General features: G+C 43.7%; 2 protein-coding genes across 6 annotated transcripts; one reads left to right on the forward strand and one right to left on the reverse strand.

The window, feature by feature from the left end:
* Window positions 1–18,095: 18,095 nt before the first annotated feature.
* LOC136458052 (putative serpin-Z12) lies at window positions 18,096–20,118 on the forward strand. Its single transcript, XM_066458055.1, has one exon. It carries the CDS (start codon window positions 18,400–18,402, stop codon window positions 19,957–19,959), a length of 1,560 nt encoding a protein of 519 aa, XP_066314152.1. The 5' UTR covers window positions 18,096–18,399; the 3' UTR covers window positions 19,960–20,118.
* A 183-nt stretch (window positions 20,119–20,301) lies between these two features.
* LOC136458054 (cell number regulator 5) lies at window positions 20,302–24,317 on the reverse strand. 5 transcript variants are annotated; one of them, XM_066458061.1, is made up of 6 exons: window positions 24,149–24,317; window positions 23,848–23,963; window positions 23,308–23,534; window positions 22,908–23,084; window positions 21,403–21,629; window positions 20,302–20,657 (listed from the first exon to the last, which is right to left on the reverse strand). In XM_066458061.1, exons 4-6 carry the CDS (start codon window positions 23,080–23,082, stop codon window positions 20,505–20,507), a joined length of 555 nt encoding a protein of 184 aa, XP_066314158.1. In that variant the 5' UTR covers window positions 23,083–23,084; window positions 23,308–23,534; window positions 23,848–23,963; window positions 24,149–24,317; the 3' UTR covers window positions 20,302–20,504. The 5 variants fall into 5 exon arrangements, with proteins under 5 accessions (XP_066314158.1, XP_066314155.1, XP_066314154.1 ...); XM_066458058.1 differs by having other exon boundaries at window positions 23,844–23,963; XM_066458057.1 differs by having other exon boundaries at window positions 23,308–23,548; window positions 23,844–23,963.
* Window positions 24,318–24,344: the final 27 nt, after the last annotated feature.

The raw sequence follows: 24,344 nt of genomic DNA on the forward strand, positions 1-24,344 counted from the left end.
ATGTTCCAAATACATTGCTAGCATAAGTGACATCATCCGACAAAAGCATATAGATGAGAAGTAACTATAGAATCACCGAGCCACCGGTGGTTAGCCACCATCTTCACAGGCCAAGAACTTCACCTGCAACATGGTGGGATAAACCCTGAGTACGAGAAGGTACTCAGCTAGACTTACCCATCAAAACTAGAAATAAAGGACACCAAGGGTCATGCAAGGCTTATGAGGTGGGCTAGCTTGACACAGTTGCATAAAAGAGCTTATGAATATAGTGACCAATTTAAACTTAGCATCAAGTTTATCATCATTTACCTGTCCACTAGATTTGCACCTATACTAGAGCACTCACGTATTAGGAGCAAACAATATTAACCATAGCAGGTATAATGAGGCTGTCATCATCATATCATCATTTCTGAACCATTATGTTATTTAGTGTATCTACTTTGGAGATAAGCTTGTCAAGTTCTCACTAACTGGGAGAGACGGCGACTCGAATCGAATTACAACTCAGCTGAGGGGGTATTCCTAACTCTCACCCTGGCATACTTTGCAAGGGTAGCCATGGGTCACCTTTGGGATAACTCGGAAACCAAATTCGCGGGTTCGATCAGCGCCAGCGCTCTCAGGGATTACCCTTCTGCCAGGACGATCAGGACTTTTAAATCACCTGCCCTTGGACTCACGCCCACGGCTCCCTTTCGAGGCGTACTTTATACTTATCGACTCTTGGCCTGAGTTGAGCTACTCGGCTTCGCGGTCGGTCTTTAGACACGGCCAACTAAGAGAGAGGCATGCGTTCAACATGAACAGGAAAGGCTCCAAGATTCAGTCCTTAAGCGACACAGACGGAGTCACTGCAAACCGGCAAGCCTCTGCCCGATCTTCAATTCAAATTAAGACAGGTTCTTTTCCACGATAGCAAATATAGTCAACCATGCCATATGTATATTCCTATATCTCACAGGTGACAGGAAATCACCTGACTTCTACCACGTTTGAGTAGGGCTAAGCACTACATGAACCTGAGCTACATAGGATTCAGGGTATCAATATCTAGACAAGGATTGGATAACCAATGCAGCAAGTGTTTGCATCCAACACCTAAACTTAATGCAACAATATATATGTAACAATAATACTTTAACTGCATTTCAGAAATTAGGAGGCTTAATATGCTCCGAGGCTTGCCTAGGATCCAACACAAGTTAGTTCAGTTAGCTTGCACCATCATGGTGACATCTCCGGTCCTAGCACTTGCTTAGTCCTTCCATCTTCGGGATATATCCACCAAACCAAATCTTCGGGTTTGGCTCCAACATCGCATCCTTCACATGGTGCATCTAGTGTACCTATATGAGATGCAATATGCAAGTATATGAATACATGGAAGTGCAATAGACAATGTATCGCATGCAGTAAGTAAGACAAGCACAATGCTACATTAATCATGCACAAGCACTTCGCATTGCCTACTTTAAATATCGCACAATTCATCATCCCACGATAGCAAAGAAGATGACAACACCAAGCATGACACAAATTTCCCAAGATCTCAGGTACTCTAACTCAACCATCATCAAAGGTATGAGCCACACTAGCAATATACAAGCAAACAACTATAATTGGAATCTGTCAATTTCTGGACATGCAAACAGCAGCTACAAGATTTAGCTATAACTGGAGTTACACAAATCCAAATGACTTACAAGAAGATATTTTGGAAAGCTTATGAAATTTTCTATAATTCATTTTTAATCATCTTAGAATGATTCTCAAGTTAACTAAGTCAAATATACCCATTTACAGAAACTGGTCCACAATTGATAGAGAGCAATCAATTCTGTAACCCAACTTTAAACAGGCATAACTCACAAACCACAAAACCAAATGCCACCAAATTTTAACAGAAGCTAGATACATGAATTATATCCAACTTTGTTATTATCACCAAAAGCTCATTCAAACCCTAACTAGATCAAACACTAGCATCTTCCAGATCTGCTCAGAATATAATCAAAACCTGACAGAAGACTTAAAAGTCATGTAACTCCTACACTATCTGGCCTATGACCTTACAATTTTAACACAAGCAAGATCATGAAATTTGATACAACTTTTGTATTCACTACAACCATAGAAAACATTATTTACACCATGAATATAATTGCACAAGCAAAACTGCAATTGCAACCCAACAGCAGTGGTACAGAAAACTGATAAGAATTTAAGAGAAGCACAACTGGAGTTCTAGACCTCCAACAAACATGAACCATAACTTTTTGAAAAGCCTAGGAAGTTACCTACAACTTTCTTATTCTCATATTAAGATGATTCTATAGTTAGAAGGGTCAATTAATCCAATAATTGCATCTCTGTCCAAAACATAGACAGAAACTGACATGCCATTTTAAACAGCTATAATTGGAGTTATACATGTCCAATAAATGTGGTTCTAGACTTTTTAGAAAGCTTATCAAATTATAAAAAACTTTGTTGTAAACACCTAAAGCTAATTCTACTATTAAGGAGGCTCCACAATACCAACAAGGTAACCCTATCAGAGTTTGGGCAGAAACAGCCACTGATATTTAAGCAAGTATAACTCAAGATCTACTTAACCAAAAATCATGATATTTAGCTTTTTAAAAATCTTAATAAAAGTACTACAACTCATGCATTATCATCAAGTCATGATTCATAACCTAAATAAGCCAATTAATTTAATATTGCAGACCTATTCAGAATAGTGGTAAGGCAATACAGGTAATTTGTTATTTTTATAGATCTTAAACTATCACGCCTAAAATACTAAAATTTTTACCAGACATCACTAATCACATCAGTAACACTCCATAAAAATTTCACATTTAATTGAGTAAAATAACTGCACTTATGAAAAGAATAAGACATGACTAGCATTAAGAACCTAACTGCCTAAATCTATTTTTACAGCTAAACCTTTAAACTAAAACATGTAATATTATTGATCTAGTACATAGAGAATTTCACAAGGATTCCAAAAAGTCCACATTTACTATTTTACGAATTTTCTACGATTTACTATGAATTTCCAAAGTTCCTGCAAAACAATTAAAAACCAGCACTTATGGCACTATTCACATGAGTCACTGACTTCGCAGTTAGGCCCCTTCACTTTGTCGAATTCAAGCATGGGGTCCCTGACGTGAATCACAGCAGGGAGGTCATCGGGGATTCAGCTGGTGGTGGCTAGAGAAGGCTCGCCGGCGGCGGCGAGTGGCGGGGAAGCGTCGAGGGACCCGCACACACCCGCAGGTGCCAACGGCTTGCCCCACAGCGGCCCGAGGCTTGCTGGCCACGTGAGCAAGCACACGGCGGCCATGGCTGTCGCGTGGCCATGCTCTATAGCGGCGAAGGAAAGCTGAGGAGGGGCGTGCGAGGACCAGGAGAGGACGGCGGAGCCGGTGACGGTGGATGCAGGGCTACCAGGCGCTCGGAGGTGGAAGAACGACGGTGGCCAGCTCAAGCTCGTGGCGGCATCAATGGCGGCCGCGACTAGAGTGCGCGCTTGACGCCAGAGAGCAAGGAAGGGAGAGTGGAGAGGTGAGTGGGTGATAGAGTAGCTCGGGAGCTTGGTTTGAGGGGCAGGGGCGCTCGGCAGCACGTGGCACAGCGCTTGAATGCGCGTTGGCCATGGAGGATGCGTTCTGGTGCATGGCTACCATGACGCCATTTCGTCGAACACATGGCGCGCGCGATGGAGCTCGACTTGGAATCTGTTTTTGGCATATTCTGTGCACATTCGGACCAAGGTGCCATTAGCAAAGTTGCTCTACTCAGGATACTCTACAAACTTGATTAAGGTTGTATGGTCGTTAGAGCTCTTCATCAGCAGGTAATTAAGCCACAAAATGACGCTGTCAGTGCCTTGATAGCGGTTAAGAAAACACAAAATTGAGGACCAAAACGGAGTCAAACTTAGCCCAACTTTTTATATGCTCTTCTCCATAATATAACCTTCAACTTTTATTTTTGGACCAACTAAAGTTGCTTAACGAATTTCAGAGAACGCGGAATGTCAACGTCGATGTCAGTGAATTCTAGACTGCAAACACTGTCGGGCTAATTTCAGTTTTTCTATTAGACTTTGAGCCTTGTTTTGATCCATTTTGAAACCGAATCATGACTTGGTCTTTTAACAAAGTTTGTTATAATCAAACTTTTATTCAACTTTCATTTTTGGTCAAACCTCATATCTGGTCCAGAAGTCAACTTTATTTCTCAGTCAATGCCCTTTTTGCTATAGAATCTAGTGTTTCTATGATTTTCGGATATTTTCTCCATCTTTGCTCAACACGAACCCTTCATAACTTTTGTTGTAGAGTTCAATTAGAGTTGTTGGAGCAAGGTTGCAAGGTTTGGTTGATGTCATAGGTTTCCATCTACTTGATAAAGTAATTCATGCAAAGATATGACTTATCATTTCATGTGACTTTTTTATTCCAAACTTCATGAAACTTTTCCATGGGTCTAGATGGATGCATGGGGATGTAATGTACATGGAATAAGCATGTTTAACATTACTCTTGCATAATCTTAACAAGGGTCCATATGTAAGCAAATGTGCGTGGCCCAAGTTTAAGTTGGAGCTCCATCATGTAGATTTGATCTTGACACCTTCATTACCACTCGACATGTCATGTTTGAGCTCAAACCCATTGCTTAACTGGTGACAAACACCTGGGGTGTTACATGTAGCTCCCCCTTGATCCATGCAAGGATCAAGTGCTCTCTACGGGTTCATTCTTTGACACTCCGTCACTATGAATCACCCACAACTGCTCACAACTTGAGTTGGGTCATCCACAAGCTCCGCTAGATGATCACCACCAAGCCATCTAGGTGATGGCAATCATCAAGTGTAACAAGCAAGAACTCTCACTTGACCACAACAAGCCTAATGAGAAGGGTGGATGCACACTTGCTACTCTCCTTGCACTAATAAGGCTTTAATCTTGGATTCTCAAATCTCAATCACCTCACTAGGCTCTTGCTCTCCTTAGCACTCTCAAGGGTGTTTTTTAGCTGATTAAATGGGCAAGAGACCTCCCTTAGATGAATAGAGAAAGTATTTATACCCCCTCATTCAAAACAAACTGTTAGGAGGTTGAGTCAGCATTCTGCGGGGTGACCGAACACTCTGGTCATGGTGATTGGACACTCTGGTCATGGTGACTGGATGCTCTGGTCAGTTATCCCCAACACAGAGCTGTTAAGTTATGACCGGACTCTGACCAGCGTCCGGTCAGCACTGAACAGACACATCTGGTCAAGAAATGTGCTCTCTGGAACCTTACTGATGTTGATCAGACGCTGGCACCTAAAGTCTGGTCACTTCACTGTTCAGCATCCGATCAGTAACTAGATCCTGACCAGTGTTCGATCAGCACTGACCGAACACGTCCGATCAAAAATCTCCCTCTCTGGAACCTCTCTGGAGTTGACCGACTCTGGCACCCAGCGTCCGGTCACTTTTCTCTTAGCATCTGGTCGCAACCAGACGACTTCAGCTTGATCAAATGAACTACTTGGATTCTGGTTCTAGCATCCAGTCACAACTGGACCAGTGTCTGGTCAACATTTGACCCTCCATTCACTTCCAACTCAAAATCATATGTGAATGAAGTTTGCTCCAATTGATCTTAGGGCTACTCTAGAGCTACCTAGTGCTAGATTTGATAAGTGTGCACCACACCTAACCCACTAGACTCACCTAGGTCAAGCTACTAGTTCTTACCCCCTTAATAGTACAGCCAAAGGAAAAACAAAGTCCTAAACTACTCTAAGTGTCTCTTCAACACCAAATGACACTTAGAACTAGTCTATCCTTAACCTTGTTGTCCATCCTTTGAAAACCAAAATAATTTCCATTATAGGGGCATGACAACCATGATTGCCCAATCAATTGCCATTACCATGACCTAACTTAATTGCCTCTATAAAACACACGTTAGTCATAGTAACCTTGTATTATCATTAATCACTAAAACCCAACTAGGGGCCTAGATGCTTTCAATCTCCCCCTTTTTGGTGATTAATAACAATACTACCTCGAGTATGTGAAAGAGATGAGGTTTTCAACATGCTTGGTTCATATAAGCTTTTGACAATAAGAGCAAAGGAGTTAGACATGCTTATATGACCCAAGCCAACATAGTGTACTCAATAGATATGAAATAAGCATGAGTACATGAAATAAAGCTCATTTGAATCAGAATAAAATGTGGAAGCAAAGCAAATGAGCATAACCAAGTGACATGACATATAAATAAATCAAAGTAGAGAGCACACATGTCACATATCACATAAATATCACAATCACACGTATGTAATTCAATGCATGAAAGTAAACATGAATGCATAATAATGTATTACACATAAAAAGCCAAAAGTAATAAATCATACGCTCCCCCTAGATATAGCGCTCCCCCTAGATCTAACATACTCGATCCCTCTTCCCCTTTGACATCAAACACCAAAACCTAAGGGTCGGTCGGGGGGTAGGAGAATATGAATCTGGCGCTGAGGTGTAGTGAGCGATCTAAAACTATGTAGCATCATCCTCTGATCCAGAGCTTTGAGCTATCTGACCCTCTGTCGCTGGAAGTGAAGCTAAAGTGGTCTGGGTCTGCTCTGGGACTCATGCGGCCTATGACCTTGCAGGTATCACTATAGCAAGTGGCCCTAATGATGCAATAGATGATGGGAGCGTCTCTATAGTCCTAGTAACTGGAGCGACTATGGAAGGAGCAGGGACTCGTAGCTCTGGCAGTGTATGCTGCCCTATAAGCTCGCTGAAAGAAGCACCAAGGCTCCTGGAAACTAGGGTAAGCACTGAGGAGCTCTGAGGTGGAGTGAAGCCCATATAAATAGGTGTGAAGTGAGGACCCTAGCTGTCACTAGCGAAGCAAACCACTGGGACACCTACTCAGTAGGTGAAGTAAACTGTGTAGCAGGCTATCCCTAACACTAAAGCCCACTAGGCTATACAACTAGAGTCACTAAAGTGGTGGTAGGTTGATCGAGCTAAGGTGTAGATGGTGGCAGAGCAACCCCAATAGCAGTGATAATATGCTGCATAAATCCAAGTAACTACTGTTGCATCAGGAGCTGTTGTTGTTGCATGGCCTGATGTTGCTGCTGTATGGCCTGCTACTATCTCTGGAACTCATCTTGTCTAGCTTGAACCTATGCTAGTGTAGTTGTGGTCTCCTAGGCCTGGCGTGCTAGATCCTACCTCATCCGCTCAAGAATAGCAAGAAGAGCAGGGTCTGTCTATGGTGGCTATGGTGGAGCTAAGCTAGAGCCACCGGCCTCACTATCATGTCATCGTGGCAGCATATGAGGAATAGCCTGATAATCATTATCTGAGCTATCACTAGGGTCGCTCTCGACCATACCCTCCTACTGTACATCTAGCTGCTCCTCCTCTATCACTGCAACACCCCTGATGATCTCATCCTACTGGGCTGCAGTCTCTAGCACCTCTGGGCGATAGCTCGGCTGGCGAGGTGTCCTCGCAATACTATGATGGAGCATCTGAGTCATGTTATATGTAGGAAACTCTATAGTAGCACCTATGTACTCAGCCATTGTCTCTGGGGACTTCACTGTAACTACCTTGTGAATCAAAAATGTAATCCAGTAAGCATAAGGCAGTTGTCTGTAACTGCCTTGCGAATCAAAAATGTAATCCAGTGAGCATAAGGTAGTTGTTTGTGACCTCTGAACCCCTCTGCAAGAGTGTCCTTCATCTTTGAAAGAATGACATCCTAGATGTCAAAAATTATCTGCTGCACCAGAGAGTTCACCAACCATAGCTAAATGCAAGTTAATCCCTCATGATAACACATCCTCAGGAGCAAAGTCCTCCTCATGATAGCATCAAGAAGGCAAGTTGTAGGTGTAAGATCTCTAGGTGTCCTGCTCGATCCCTCGCCAAAAGGCTCTGTGAAGCAAGGTTGGACTAGATCTATAGGAGGCACAAGACCACCGTGAGGGCATCTAGAAGGCTCTTTCTGTCCATACCAAACCTCATAAAGGTGGATGGGTGACTCTGGTATCTTGAGGATCTCTCTGACCCTGAAGCTCATTAGCCTGTAGTCATGGCCTCTGAATGCAAAGTATATGAACCTATGGCCTAGGTCAATCCAAAGTGAAGAGTAGAACTCATGGACCCATGATGGAACATATCAGCCAGTCCATCCAAGTAGGTATGTCAACCCTTGTAGATATGAGAGGTGAGGATGAATCTGCTCTCCTGCTGCTGCAACAAGTGACTCAATAGGGCAAACTCTCTAGGGTCTGAATGTCACTCCACTATTAAGATATGCATGATAGAAATCCTCCTGTAGTGGTGTATAGAATCCCTCTAAAGCATGCTCATCCAGCCTTGGTGGAAACCAGTCCTCAAACTGTACGAAATGGAGCTGCTGCAATTGCTTGGTTGTGGTAGCCCTCAGGTGAAGGTGAGTCATAGGAGGTGGACGAGAACCCCTCCTCTATGTCTTTGGCCTCGGTGTCACCTGAGCACGAGTATGACTAGAGCGTCGTAACTGTGGCTGAGGTGCCTACTTAGTCTCCTCAGTCTGCTCTACCTACTCAGTCTACTTAGCCTACTAAGTATCCTCTGACTGCATTGCTAGTTGTGTCTGCTGCTCAATAGTTTCCCCCTAAGGCCGAGTCTCCTCCAAAGCGACACGTCGTCCCTCAAGCATGATAGTCTCAAGCTAGACTACCATGATGATGCTCAACCCTCTCGATGATGGCCCTTTGAGCTGGTGAAAGCTGGTCTACAATGCGAACACCACTCTGAGCCCCTCTCTCTCTACACGCTCTACGACGGCTACCACTGCTGCTGCTCTCTTAGTATTAGCATCTGCAAACTTTTGCTTCTTTGTAGTGGTCTTCTTTGCCTTGCCTTTCAACTCAGTAGACAGGCGAGGTGGAGGCCTTAGATCCTTATCATCGGGACCACCTTTGGCATTCTTGACACGTGCCATTGCTGGAGCTAAAATGAACTGATGTCACAGACAAGAATCAACTATCACTGACACTCATGAGGCTTGGCCTCGATCCGTACTCATGGGCTTGGCCTTGAGTTAATTGACAACTACCAAAGTGACCTCAAAAACACCGACTCGCTGCACGATAGAATAGATCAGATATATAAATAATTATAAAATACATCTAGAGATGTGAAACCCTAAGAAGCAAGCATTAGATACAAAATTAGTGGTGATGGCTTGCTACCTTATGAACCGGTGAATCGACGACCAACCAACAGAGGAACAAATCATGGGGGAACCACTGGGTTGGCAATTGGACGTCTAGGGTTAGGGTTGCGATACAGTGGCCGATTAATCCAATGTAGGCACGGTGGATGGTAGTTAGGGCACCAGTGACGCAATGTGGTGCTATTGCAGGGTAGGCAACGCTGGCAGGCATCATGGCAGGCGGTGCCGGTAGGACTGCGTGGTAGCAAGGGCTAGGGCTCATGGAGTAGAGGCGCAGTGGTGCAGCTGCGGGTAGTTGGTGTAGGCGGTGCTATGCTGGAGCGGCACGCTGGCGTGAGGAGGTCACAGTGCGGCATGGGACAAGCAGCACTACAGGCGGTGATGGATGCACAGTGATGTGAAGCATAGTGTGGCATAGGAGAGATGGCACAGGCGATGACGGCATGGGATTAGGTCAAACAAGTCACGCGGCGTATGGATTATATGATGGGGCCCCCATGATGGATTAGAAAAAGGAAAGGAAAAAGAGTTCTGAATCCGCACGAATTCTACTGACCGGACGCTTCGGTGGCAACAACCGGATGCTGCCACCCGGAATTCGGTCGACAACAAAGAGGTCCAAAACCCCTGAAGTTGCGACCGAACGCGTTTGGTTACCCCTGATCGGATGTAGCTAGAGTCCGGTCGATCCTGATAATGCCTTCTTTGCTTGACTAGACGTAGGACCACCATCTGACTGAACACAGGAAGATCATTGTTTTCAGTGTCTGGTCACTCCTTTGCGCTTCTATTCACCTCCTATGAACTGATCGGACGCTAGAATCTAGAGTCCGGTGCAGCATCCAGTCACCCTTTTTCAGCAAATCTTCAATGTTTCTTCGCGCTGCCTGTTCCCAATCAAGTCCCAACTTCAATAAGAACCAAATAAACACCAATTGGGACTGATATAAGTGACCTCTCTCAAACCCTCAAATTTTTCAAAATATTTTGTCTTAGGTTATACTTCTTTTTAAGAAAATAGGCAATAAAAGGGTAATCGAAAGGAAACGACAAAACAACACACATGCATATGCAATGCAATACTTGAAAGTAATTCTAGATGCTTGCCAAGTTTGATCCAAGGTTAAGCTTCTTCACACGCTTTTCAACGGTTATCTTAACCATGTTAAAGAAGCCCTAAATGCATTACCAAAAAGTAAATATGTTGTATATTACAATACAATGCAAGGGACAACACAAGCTCATTTTCTAGTGAAGTTACTAAAATCAAGCACATTGAGCTCATTCCTCAACCAACAAAATGTCGCCTCATCTTGCGTTTTTTGTGAAGATATCCGCCAATTGATCCTCAGCCCTTACACCTTCTAGTGAAATATTATTTTTAGCAACATGATCTCTAAGAAAGTGATGGCGGATATCTATGTGCTTGGTGCGAGAGTGTTGAACCAGATTATTTACAAGCTTTACCGCACTCTCATTGTCATACAAAAGAGGTACCTTTTCTAGAACTACACCATAGTCTAGCAAAGTTTGCTTTATGTAAAGTATTTGTGTGCAACAAGCACCCGCGGCAATGTATTCCGCTTCGGTGGTGGACAAAGTCACACTATTTTGCTTCTTAGAGGACCAAGACACAAGTGATCTACCAAACAAATGGCACCCTCTAGATTTGCTTTTCCTATCAACTTTACAACCGGCATAATCCAAATCAGAAAAGCGAACTAATTGGAAACTAGCTCCTTTGGGATACCAAAGACCAATGCTTGGTGTGTGCTTAAGATACCTAAGAAATCTTTTAATGGTAACCAAATATGTTTACTTAGGATTAGCTTGAAATCTAGCACATATACACACACTAAACATGATGTCGGGCCTAGATACAGTCAAATATAACAAACTACCAATCATAGAGTGGTAGAGAGTTTGATCAACCATTTTATCTCCCTCATCTAGGTCAAGATGTCCATTAATTGGCATTGGTGTCTTGATTGGCTTATATTCATCCATATTGAACCTCTTGAGAAGATCATTTGTATATTTCTCTTGAGAGATGAAAATCCCTTCTCTCAATTGCTTGACTTGAAAACCAAGAAAGAATATAAGCTCTCCAATCATTGACATCTCAAACTCCTTCGACATCAATTCACCAAACTCTTTGCAAGATTCTTCATTTGCTGATCCAAATATGATATCATCAACATATACTTGACAAATGAAGATCTCTCCATCAAGCTTCTTGGTGAATAGTGTGGTGTCGACCTTCCCAATGGTGATGCCCTTCTCAATGAGGAAATCCTGAAGACGCTCACACCAAGCTCTTGGGGCTTGCTTAAGCCCATATAGCGCCTTGGATAACCTATGAACATGATTAGGATATCTAGGGTCTTCAAACCCGGGAGGTTGATCAACATAGACTAGTTCATTTATAAAGCCATTTAAAAATGCACTTTAAACATCCATTTGATATAATTTCATTTCATGATGCGATGCATATGCAAGGAGGATACGAATGGCTTCAAGTCTTGCAACAGGTGCAAAGGCCTCTCCAAAATCCAACCCTTCAACTTGAGAAAACCCCTTTGCAACTAGTCTTGCCTTGTTCCTCACTACAATGCCTTGAACATCTTGCTTGTTACGGAACACCCACTTTGTTTTAATAACTCTTGCACCTTGTGGTCGCTCTTCAAGAGTCCAAACTTCATTGCGAGTGAAGTTGTTCAACTCTTCATGCATGGCGTTTATCCAATCTGGATCTTGAGTGAGCTCATCCCAACATGAGCAAGTCTTCTATGTCATAGCCACCCAAGTGATATTTTGGTGAATAGATATGTCTTCAAGTTAGCATCTTCGGAGGTGAAATCCACTAGATATAGGTTGTTGTATCTAAATCCTTTGAATATAACTTGATCATCATCTTTCTTAGATACAACCACCTCCTTCTCGATAAACAAGCATTGGAAGCCAAGATCACACAATTGACCAACAGATAGCAAGTTGAAGCTCAATAAAGCAACATATAGCACATTTAAGATTGAATGATCATTTGATATTGCTACTTTGCCCAATCCTTTGACTTTGCCCTTTGAGTTATCATCAAATATAATTCTTTCTTGTCCATCAACTTCTTCATCTAGTGAGGTGAACATACGAGGATCACCGGTCATATGTTGAGTGCAACCACTATCAATTACCCAATGACGTTCACCGGTCATGTAGTTCACCTACACACAAGAGATCAAGCTAGTTTAGGGACCCAAACTTGTTGAGGGCCCTTGACTTTCTCAACAAGTGACTTTGCAACCCAAATTTTCTTAGGCCTATTCTTGTTGGGAGGTCCTAAGAATAAGACTTTTATTTTTCCACTAGTGTCCTTTCTAAGCATGTAATGAGCATTGAAAGCAAAGGGTCTAGCATGCTTGGGCAAGGGTTGTGGTGGTGGAGTTTCACACTCATGGGCAAAGTGACCTTCTTGTCCACACTCAAAACACCTCTTTGGCTTTGGATTTGACTTGTGTTGTTGTTGTTGTTGTTGAGCTTTAGCCTTCTTCCCTTGATTTGCCAAATAACCAATTCCACTTCTATCTATCTTCATGATGGTGTTCATGAGTAGCTCACTTTGAAGATGTTGACCTCTTGTGAATTTGCTCAACCTGGTCTTGAGATGTTCTTTTTCTAACTTGAGCTTATTGTTCTCTTCTTTGAGCTCATCATGATTTTTCTCCTTGAGTATCTTGTTTTCTGCTTTGAGCTTCTCATTCTCTAAGAACTAGATCACTATCATGGTCAAGGTTCCCTATCACAATAGTGTTGGTGGTTGACAGTTCTTCAAGATCTTTCTTAAGCTTCTCATTCTTGATCTTGACATATTCATCATAGTTATTGGACTCAACCACTTGCTTGCCTTTGCTACTAGAACCTTGCTCAATGCTCTCAATAATTAAATCACCACATGATGTAGATATATCAATCTTAACAACATCGTTAGTAGAATCATGTGGCTCATTGGATAAATACTCATGAGAGATAACAAGATTATCATGGTTAACCTTGAGGTTGGTATACTCTTCTTTTAGCATATTGTAGCTAGTGATGAGCTCATTATGTATCCCCTCAAGTTTATCATGTTTTTCTTTAAGCTCCTTCTTAGAAGACTTGAGCTCCTTGAGTTTGGATGACATAACTTCATTTTCTTCTCTAAGCTCGACACTAGCTTTTTTCGCTATGTCACATTTATCTAAAAGAGAGTCATTCTTAAGTTCTAGCTTCTCATTCTTAGCTCTAGTATTTCTAATGATCTTAGTGTATTGATTTAGCAATTTGACAAGATCATCATATGAAGGTGATTCAAATTCATCATCACTATCACTATCATCATTGCTAGCATGATCATCACCACTACTATCATCATCACTTGATATCTTTCGTTCACCCTTGGCCATAAGACATAGGTATGTAGAGGATGATGACGGTGGTGTCGGTGAAGATGATGAAGAGTCAATCACAATAGCAGCCACCTTCTCATTCTCACTATCATCATCAGATGAGCAACTTGATGAATCAATATCCATGAGCCAATCACCGATGATGTATGCCTTGTTATTTTTCTTTTTCTTGTGGAAATCCTTCTTCTTGCCATCCTTCTTCTTGTATGGCTTGTTTTTCTTCTTCTCATCATCATCTTTATTGCTTGAATCATCTTTCTTGCCCTTGTACTTCTTTTTAAATTTGTCTTTCTTTGGCTTGGGGTATTGATGTGCTAGATGACCAAGTTCTCTACAATTATAGCAATCCATCTCCGAGATTGGCTTCCTTCTATTGCTAGTGAAGAACTTCTTTTTCTTACCATTAAACTTAACACCGTTCTTGTTGAGCTTCTTAAGCATCTTGGTGGTTCTTCTCACCATGAGAGCTAGACTTGCATCATCAATTTCATCATCACTTGAGCTCTCATACTCAACTCTTGCTTTGCCCTTCTCTTGGCTAGCCTTGAATGCCAAGTCTTTGTCTTTCTTCTTGGTAGAAGAAGAGCCATCTTGTGATGTCATGTGCATATACATCTCATAAGCATTGATCTTTCCCAAGATTTGAGTTGGTGTAGCGGTGGAAAGATTACCTTGATGAAGCACGATCACAATATGCCCATAGTTGTCAATGGAGAGGACACTCAAGATCTTTCTTACAGCATCGGATGGTTGTATTTGTGTAAGTCCAAGCCCATTGACTTCCTCTACAAGAATATTTAAGCATGAGTATATCTCATTAGCACTCTCTTTATGAAGCATCTCAAAAGAATTAAGCTTTTTCATGATGAGATGATAGCGTTTCTCACACTCACTCTTTGTTCCCTCATGGAGCGCATAAATGTCTGACCATAGTGCATGGGCGTCCTTGTGGTTCCGCACACGATTAAACACATCTTTGCAAAGGCCTATAAAGATAGTGTTTCTAGCCTTTGCATTCTATTTCTCATAATTGACTTCATCGCCTTGAAGGTGTGTGGGGTCCCTAGGTTTTGGGAAACCTTGAGAGACAGCTCTAAGAATTCCAACATCTAGAGCTTCTAAATAAGCCTCCATGTGGATTTTCCTATAAGGAAAATTATCTTCCTCAAAGATAGAAGGAGGTCCATCCCCGTGGGACATCTTTCTCTAGGAGGGTAAGCCTAAATTTGTGAGCATGAGGCTCTGATACCAATTGAAAGGATCAAGATGCCCAAGAGGGGGGTGAATTGGGCTAATTTTAAAATTATTTGCAATAATTAAACCCTACACTTAGCCCACTTCACCCCTTGTGCCTAGAATATGATTCTATTGATCTACCGCACAAAAGTTTAGCACCCTAAGTTCCAATCCTACTCTAACATGGCAATTCTAAGAATGTAAAGACAATAAATGAATTGCTCAAATATAAATGCTTAAAGTAATGAGAGAAGGAACGCAGCGATGTTTTGTCAAGGTATCGGAGAGTCGCCACTTTCCACTAGTCCTCGTTAGAGCACCCACGCAAGGATGTAGCTCCCCCTTGATCTGTGCATGGATCAAGTGCTCTCTATGGGTTCATTCTTCAATACTCCATCATGGTGAATCACCCACAATAGCTCACAACTTGAGTTGGGTCATCCACAAGCTCCACCGGATGATCACCAAACTCCCAAACACCACCAAGCCGTCTAAGTGATGGTGATCACCAAGAGTAACAAGCAAGAACTCTCATTTGACCACAATAAGCATAAAGAGAAGGGTGGATATACACTTGCTACTCTCCTTGCACTAATAAGTCCTTAATCTTGGATTCTCAAATATCAATTACCTCACTATGCTCTTGCTCTCCTTAGCACTCTAAAGGGTATTTTCAGCTGATCAAATAGGCAAGAGACCTCCCTTGGATGAATAGAGGAAGTATTTATACTCTCTCATTCAAAACGAACCGTTAGGAGGTTGAGTCAGCATTCTGCAGGGTGACCGAATGCTCCGGTCATGATGACCGGACGCTCCGGTCAGTTATCCCCGCCACAGAACCGTTAAGTTATGACCGGACTCTGACCAGCGTCTGGTCAGCACTGACCGGACGTGTCCTGTTAAGAAACGCGCTCTCTGGAACCTTACTGATGTTGATTAGATGCTGACACCCAAAGTCCAGTCACTTCCCTATTCAGCGTCCGGTCAGTAATCGGATCCTGACTAGCGTCCGATCAGCACTGACCGGACGCGTCCGATCAGATATCTCTGTCTTTAGAACCTCTCTAGAGTCGACCAGACTTTGGCACCTAGTGTCCGGTCATTTTTTTCTCAGCATCCAGTAACAACTAGACGACTTCAGCTTGATCAAATGAACTGACCGGACTCTGCTTCCAGCGTCCGGTCACAATCGGAACAGCGTCCGGTCAATATTTGACCATCCATTCACTTCCAACTCGAAATCATATGTGAATGAAGTTTGCTCCAATTGATCTTAGGGCTACTCCAGAGCTACCTAGTGCTAGATTTGATAAGTGTGCACCACACCTAACCCACTAGACTCACCTAGGTCAAGCTACTAGTTTATACCCCCCCTTAATAGTACGGTCATAGGAAAAACAAAGTTCTAAACTACTCTAAGTGTCTTTTCAACACCAAACGATACTTAGAACTAGTCCATCCTTAACCTTGTCGTCCATCCTTTGAAAATCGAAACGATTTCCATCGTAGGGGCATAACAACCATGATTACCCAATCAATTGCCATTACCATGACCTAACTTAAATGCCTCTCCAAAACACACGTTAGTCATAGTAATCTCGTATTGTCATTAATCACCGAAACTCAACTAGGGGCCTCGATGCTTTCAGCCAGACCGCCCGAGATAATGACACGCACGAATTTTAAAACGTTCAACACAACCAAACGGTTGCTTTAGGACCTAAACCATCTTCACCATGCTCAAGATGGCATATGAGGCTACCAAATCGAGCTATAACACAACACCACTCCTTAACACAATCTCTCACAATAAATTGCTAAATATAATAATGTCTAACTGTTGGCAGACTTGAAAATTTCTAAGTTTTTTAGCTGAATTTGACTTCCATTTGCGATTTCTAAGCTAGTGAAAATATTAGCTAGTAATATCATTTTTCAACCGCAAGTATTTCATTGTTATCGACAAAGTTTGTATTTCAAACTTTTTTTAAGTATCACATACATGTTCTATAGCATTTTTGCTTAATAAAAATTGGTTTTAAACCCTAAGTGATATAACATGACTATCAAATCAACTTTCGTTTCGCATTTCTGTCGATCGTTTTGAGTTACAGAAATTGATCTACACACTTTATTACATACATTAACACATAAATATGATGCTCATGACATGTTTTAGTAGATAATTAGGGTGTACCACCGAGGGTGTTACAACTAAAAAGCAACAAGCAAGTGTTTAGTACTACACAATCTAAGGGCAGCTCCAGTGTAAAGGTAGAACTGAGCTAAATAAGTTCAACTCCATTGCCAGAAGTTCCAACACTTTGGCCATGTTCGTTTTTCTTATAATCCGTACTTTTCAGCTTGTTTTTTGAGCCGAAAGAATATTTTTCTCTCACAACAAATCAGCCGAAACAGTGTTTCGGCTTGTTTTTTCAACGAAACGAACGGGGCCTCTATCGCTAAATCGATAAGTAGGACCCGCGTCAGAATAAAAAAAACAAAAACCAGCTATGTTCTTTTCTCCATGTGCTAGTGTTTCATTGTGCTGTACTTGCACGAAAGCGGTTACAGAGAACACTCCTTATAGCCATTGTTGATTATAGAAAAAAGGTTAGAATAGATCGGTTGGTCCTATGGTTTTTACTCCTCACATTGCCTCAGAGGAGGTTTTCGAAGCAAATTGTTTTGTCAATTATGAAAGTGATATGGTTGTTTGGCTGTTGATCTGTCGGTCGAAGTACCTACCCCTCGTTGTTCCTCACAAGATGAGAAACTAATTGGTGCATCGTTGCTACCCTTCTATTCAAACACTTTCTACCCTGAATTTGTTGAAAGTTTTCTTAAATATAATAATCATTGTGAGTAGTTGAATGACGTGTGAAAGCTGCGTGAAGCGGACGCTGTGCCATGAGCTCGCCAAGCCAATGAGTGGCATAATGGCATTGCTACCAGGGTATACCAGACTCAAAGCTCTACGCCCTAACCAAGCTGTGCGCGCTTGCCGAATGGTTTACTCAGAGCCTCCGTTGACTTGGAGCAAGCTTACTTGTCATTGAAGAAACTAGCGGCTCAACACTACCCCGTTTCTCCATAAATGGAGCACCAGACTTGCAACATTCTCATCCCACCCACCCATCCAGCCTTTCAATTTGTGCAACCGCTGCGCTACTCGGCGATCCCGCCGGTGGCCCAGCCCCAGCGTGCCGGTGAGTTTCCGTCGAGAGAACGCACGGCAGGGCAGGCCATCTTCGCGCCAATTTTGCGTACAAAGTTTTTCTTTTTCGAACATACAAAATTATCAACTACCACTCTACCAGTGCGTTCTTTCGTTCCGGTTCCCCGGCGGTGGTGCTAACTAGCGTGACGAACCATACGCTTGGTGCTTCGTCCTCAGCAGCCGGAGCGCTCTGAGCTCTGAGGCCTCGCAGCACCCGTACACGATGAGCACACCGCGTCGCGGCGTCCAGCACCACGGCGACGAGCGCACCGCGACACGAGCAGGAGCAGGCTCCCGAGACAACGACGGACAAGGCGCGGGCGACTTGGGCTTCGGGTCCATGGCGGGGCCGTGGTTCGCCTTCGCCCCGCCGCACCCTGCGCCCCAGCGCGCGCCCGTGTTCGCGGAGGCACCTGTTGATCCGTTCGCTTGGAGCATGCCCGTGTCCTTCGCGAACCCATTTGATGGTCCACGTCCATCGACACAGAACGTGCCGTGGGGACCGCCCGGCGAGGTGCCCTTTGCCAGCTTCGCAGCCGGGCCTGCGGCTCCGGAACCGGACTGGCGACACGGGCGACCGGATGTGTTCGCTGGCAGCGGCCGCCGTTCTGTCCCCGCGGTGGTGCCGCCGGACCTCGACGCGGACGGCGGCGCGTCGTGCCTGCCGCTCGCGAGGCAGGCCGGGCTGCGGGCGGCGGGCGAACGCAACTTCATCGTCTCGCCGCTGTCGTTCCACGCGGCGCTCGCGCTGGTGGCCGCGGGCGCGCGGGGCGAGACGCAGCGGGAGCTCCTGGGCTTCCTGGGCTCCGATTCGCTCGACGAGCTGCAGCGCGCCGCGGCGACCGCGCTGGTCGCCAGGCTCCGCGACCTCCCGCAGACGTCCTTCGCCTGCGGCGTCTGGGTGGACCGGGTCCGGGCGCTCACGCCGGAGTTCAGGGACGCCGCCGCGTCGCGCTACGCGGCGGTCGCGGAGTCCGTCGACTTCGCCTCGGAGCCCGAGGCGGCGAGGCGGCGAGTCAACGCGTTCGTGAGCGAAGCAACGAAAGGGCTCATCGACGACGTCCTGCCTCCCGGCTCCGTCGACTCGTTCACGGTGCTCGTCCTCGCCAACGCTATCTACTTCAAGGGGACGTGGGCTCGGCCGTTCGATCGGTTCAGGAACTTCACCGCGCCGTTTCATCTTCCTGACGGCGCCACCGTGCGCGCGCCGTTCATGACCACGAGCCTTTTCAAGGAGCAGCAGGTCGCCGTGTTCCCCGGCTTCAAGGCGCTCAAGCTGCCCTACAAGAACGGCGGCGGCGCGCGGCAGGCCGCGTTCTACATGCTTCTACTCCTCCCCGACGGTGAGGCTCTTAAGATCAGTGATCTGTACGATAAGGCCGTCTCGACGCCGGGGTTCATCAGGAGGCACACGCCGGTGGACGAGGTCCCCGTCGGGCGGTTCATGGTGCCAAAGTTCAAGTTCACGTTCGAGTTTGAGGCATCCGGCGATATCCAGAAGCTGGGAGTCAACCGAGCCTTCCGAGGGGGCGACTTCTCCGGCATGGTGTCCGGTGGAAACGGGCTCTTCATCTCAGGAGTGTACCACAAGGCCACCGTAGAGGTGGACGAGGTCGGCACCGTGGCCGCCGCGGCCACAGCCGTGTGCATAAAACAGTGTGCAAGGATGGGTCCACCGCCGTTAGATTTCGTGGCGGACCGGCCCTTCTTGTTCGCCATCGTGGAGGAGAGGAGTGGCGTCCTGCTGTTCCTTGGGCATGTGGTGAACCCTCTGGTTGGATGATGATGCTCAAGCCTGAAGAAAGAGAGAACTCATTAGTACTACATAACTTTGTGCAGGAACAACAGAATAAAAGAGACTGTATCTTTGTATGTGCCATGTAATCTGAAGAATTTGCGCGTGTGCTATGTTTGTATAACGAAAACTTTTGAATAAACTGAAATTTATACCACTCGCCACAATATTGAATCGTTCATCTGCAGGCAGTTGGCAATTTGATTGTTTGACAAAAAGAAAAAAAAAACACTTCATAGAACTGAACACAGTGAAACCTTCAACGAGAGAAGTACTGTTGGCTGATTTGTTGTGAGAGAAAAATGACTGTACAATTCTGCTACAGTTCCATGGTACAACTGTGTTTACAACTTCCGTGAACCGTCAGTGGTTCACTAGTTCAAAACCCATGTTTACAACTCTACAAACCACATAGTAACATTGTGAGAGCACAAGAACAAAAATATGTCAAAACACCGGCAGGCAAAGGCATCACCAGCCACCAGGTCACACAACAAAGTTTGTCAGATAACATACATTCATATCAGTTAAGATCAAGGCTCATCCATCGTCTGAACTGGGGGTGGAGTCGCATTAGGAGCCGATGAGGACCCACTGCCTGTTCTCTCACGGATCTCCCTGTACTCCTGGCATATAGCACACAAGTGACAGAATAAGTGTGTCGTCAAATCGCCACAGGGTGCTTCCTGCATAGGAAAAACATTCCAGGGTGAGAAAAAAAATATTAAACCCACAAAACGTCATCAGAGACCAAAAAAATCACACTAATTGTAATTTTGTTTTGAAGAAACACACCAATGGTAAATGACAGAAGAATATTAAAACTCCGAAAATATTTGTTGAGGTGTATCAGAAATCACAATGATCTACAGTTGAAACCCCAAATATGACTAATTTCTAGAGGTAGTTAACCACGTTTTGTACGAATTCATCGTATTTATAGCAAATGCCCATGCAAAACTTCCAAACCATCCAGTTACAAAGACAAATAACAATGGTACAAGTGCGTGGAGGAGCCGGGGGTCGAATTATACCAAATGGAGCCTAAGCATGCACTGTTTGTTTTGGTACCAAGAGCCACTGTATCATTGACAGTGACTTTGTGCAATGCAATTGCAAACACAACAGCTGTAAAGGGATACGAGAACATGTCCCTAATAATTCTATTTAAACAGCTTTATCATCTATTTTATAGGGATAGAAAAGACAATCAACTATATCGCAGAGCACACTATTAGAAATAGTGGAGGATGTTGCCCTAATGCCCTGTATGAAGCCCTAGTATGTCTCTAGTATATTTATTTGCTCCCAATAGCCAAATTACAGTAGTTGAGAAAACGCTGCATGATGTTAAGAAAATTGCTTCTGATTGCCAATTTGCAGGGGAAGAAAAATGCCAATATAACAACCGCAGCGGTTCAAACCACATACCGGAAGATTGTACTTTGTTCTTAGTGCACTGCGGTATCCGCAAGCATAACAAGCAACGGCAGATCCTGGAACTGCTAATACTAGACCTCCAGTAAATACACAGCATAGACTTGTGAGAAGGCCCCACAACATGCAATGTGTAGTGCATGATCCAGCAAGAGTTCCAGATCCCAAGAATTGTGCATTCTTTCCAAAAAGAAAACAGGGGCAAGTCGCACCAATACAACCTAGAAAAATGGCCAGAAAATCTTGTTATGCAGGTAAATGGGATTTTTCAGTATTACATGATTATGCAATAGATGGTGACACCTCCAAACTGGATTGAATAAATATACAATACCCAATAGATAGGTAAAAGAGGTTTTATTCAAGCACAATTCCATCTTATTAACATCTTGTTTGGTTGGTCCTAGTCACCATGGCTACATTTTGTTGTAGCCTTCTCAGTTGAGCAAATTTATATACTACTGATAAACAAAGCATTAGAAAATAATTAGGAATGAGAATTTTATCCAAACTTCCTATTTTATGATATGCTGAGGCTTAAAGCTACATATTTTTTTCTTATGAAATATCGCAGAAGAAACCTAGCTATTTTTACTTATTAAATGTAAATCCAGACAGCTACGTATTAGGAAACACTTCATACTATTATTTTGAATGACAACTCAAAGCAGCAACAAACATGACAATACCAAATATTAACTTGCTTTGTCGAAACAGTGTAAGATCTATATCAACCCAATCCTACAGTATTTTGTTGAACTTGAAAAAGAAAATCAAATTCAGCTGAATATGATCAGTGCAGATGGTAGCTAACTGCATTATTCACAATGAGAAGTAGTTCCGACCTTTCCAATATTTTACTACCCATAAATGGGAGGGCAACATTAGGTTATTGATAGCTCCCTAGAAACAAGAACACAAATAGGTATTCTCCACTATCACAACCCATTCATTCACTCATTCTCACATGTTTACGATGTTTGCAATACTAATAAGGAAAAGAGCAGTAGTAGGACTGCTTTCATATTGCACTACCAGAATAAGAATCTATGGAACCTTACTGTATTACTTCCCTAAAAAAACAGCTAGCTCATAGTGATATGTGTGCAGTGCGCTGGATGAGTAATGAATTGAACAGATTGAACACATCACATGTATGTCAAGTAACATGCAGAAATATTGCTATTTATCTACAAGAACTCAGCCTAAAAATCCACCACCAAGCAATACTAGTAAGGAAAACAGGCAAGAAGGGTTACAGATTAATAAGGAAGATTATCCTAATATATCATAGCTCAATTCAAATATTTCTCTCTTAAACACATATTCATCATTATTACACTACATAAACACAAGAACATGCTACATTTGGTATGTAGAGAAAAGAAAAGCATTACATTTTAGTGTTTACTTACTATATACAACCTAACATGCAACCAAATAGCACCTTTTATATTTTCTTCTGTAAATCAAGGATCACAGATTAGAAAGTGGCATACAGCTCTGGGGGTCATCAAAACAGGCACAGATGCCAGATGACCATTGTGTCGGATCCCGGTTTAGTTTATGGTGCGCAGCATGGTTCTCTTCCACAGCAGGGACACAATCCTCTTCAGTATCTAGGCTGTATAAGGGAATATATTGTGGAGGAACATAGCTTCCTTTTCCAGCCATCCCTGTGAGAAAAAAAAAGAGAGGGGTTGGTCTCATGAATAAACATAAAGGCTTCGGATTGCACGCATATGATTGTATACCACAACGACAACAGGAAACTGGTATGTCCCAGAAAATAAAGTAAACAGATTGTCTACATGAGGGCAACTGTTGTTTTTGCTTTCTGATCTATATATATTTGAACTATTTCTGATAAATTAGAAGATGGGATCCCCAGAATTTAACTCCCAATTCTCCAGAACTGATTCCGTTTGACAAGTTACTGGGTCAGGCGCGGCGGAGAGGGCGGCACGGATGGAGACAGAGACGAATCAGGCCGTGGAGAGGGGTGATGGCAGCCTACTGCGCGCAGGCGGAGAGAGGCGAATGAGAGGAGCAAATTTTTTTCAGCTCCCCACGTAGGTGAAAATCCTTCAAATTCTTGCGTGGAGCTTAGCCGGCAAAAATACGTTCTGCCAAACAGACCCTAGTTACACGATCCAACAGACAGGGCAATGAAATCAAACAAATAAAATAATTAGAAATTATAGATGTAAAATCAAACAGACGCTAGTTTCATGATCCAACAGACAGAGCAATGAAATCAAACAAAGAACTGAGTTAGAAATTACAGGTGTAAAATCATAAATCAATAACTTTAAGAGATAATTCAATCCCAGCTATTTAGAGACAGAACAAATGCTATTACAGGAGATAATTAAAATAATAAACACAATACAAGAGTACTGAAACGGGAGATTGGCATGTGATGTGTAGCTCACCAACCAAAAAAGATGGTAGCCCTTCAAGCTAGGACCCCAAATTTGCTTGCTTGCGCCAACCCGCAGCTTCGTCTTCCCCAATCCCCGCCCTAAACGTTCGCCCCCAACGAATGCTTCGCCCTGCACATTCAGCGCATGCGTGGGCCGAGCCGGATTGCGGTCGGCAAGGAGTCAGACGATAGCATGAGAGATCTGGGGAAAGCACGAGCATCGGAGTGACGCAGCACAGAGACGGCGGATCCAGAGAGGGAGGATGGACAGCAAATGAAATGACTGGGAGGCTGGCTCTGAGCCACGCGCCGTACCTCGGCAGGAATTCCTCGCGAGTCGCGGCGGACGGAAAGGGCGGAGGCTGTCCCGCGTCCAAACTGCAAAAGCGGCTTCCTTCAGCTGGGCAGCGAGAAGAGTGGGTCTTTTATATTCTTACCTTTATTAAGATCGACGCTCATCCGATTATCACCGACAACACTTACAACTTTATCAAAAGTTTAAGTTCTTAAT

This window comes from Miscanthus floridulus, chromosome 6, assembly GCF_019320115.1.
Source record: "Miscanthus floridulus cultivar M001 chromosome 6, ASM1932011v1, whole genome shotgun sequence".
Taxonomy (NCBI): domain Eukaryota; kingdom Viridiplantae; phylum Streptophyta; class Magnoliopsida; order Poales; family Poaceae; genus Miscanthus; species Miscanthus floridulus.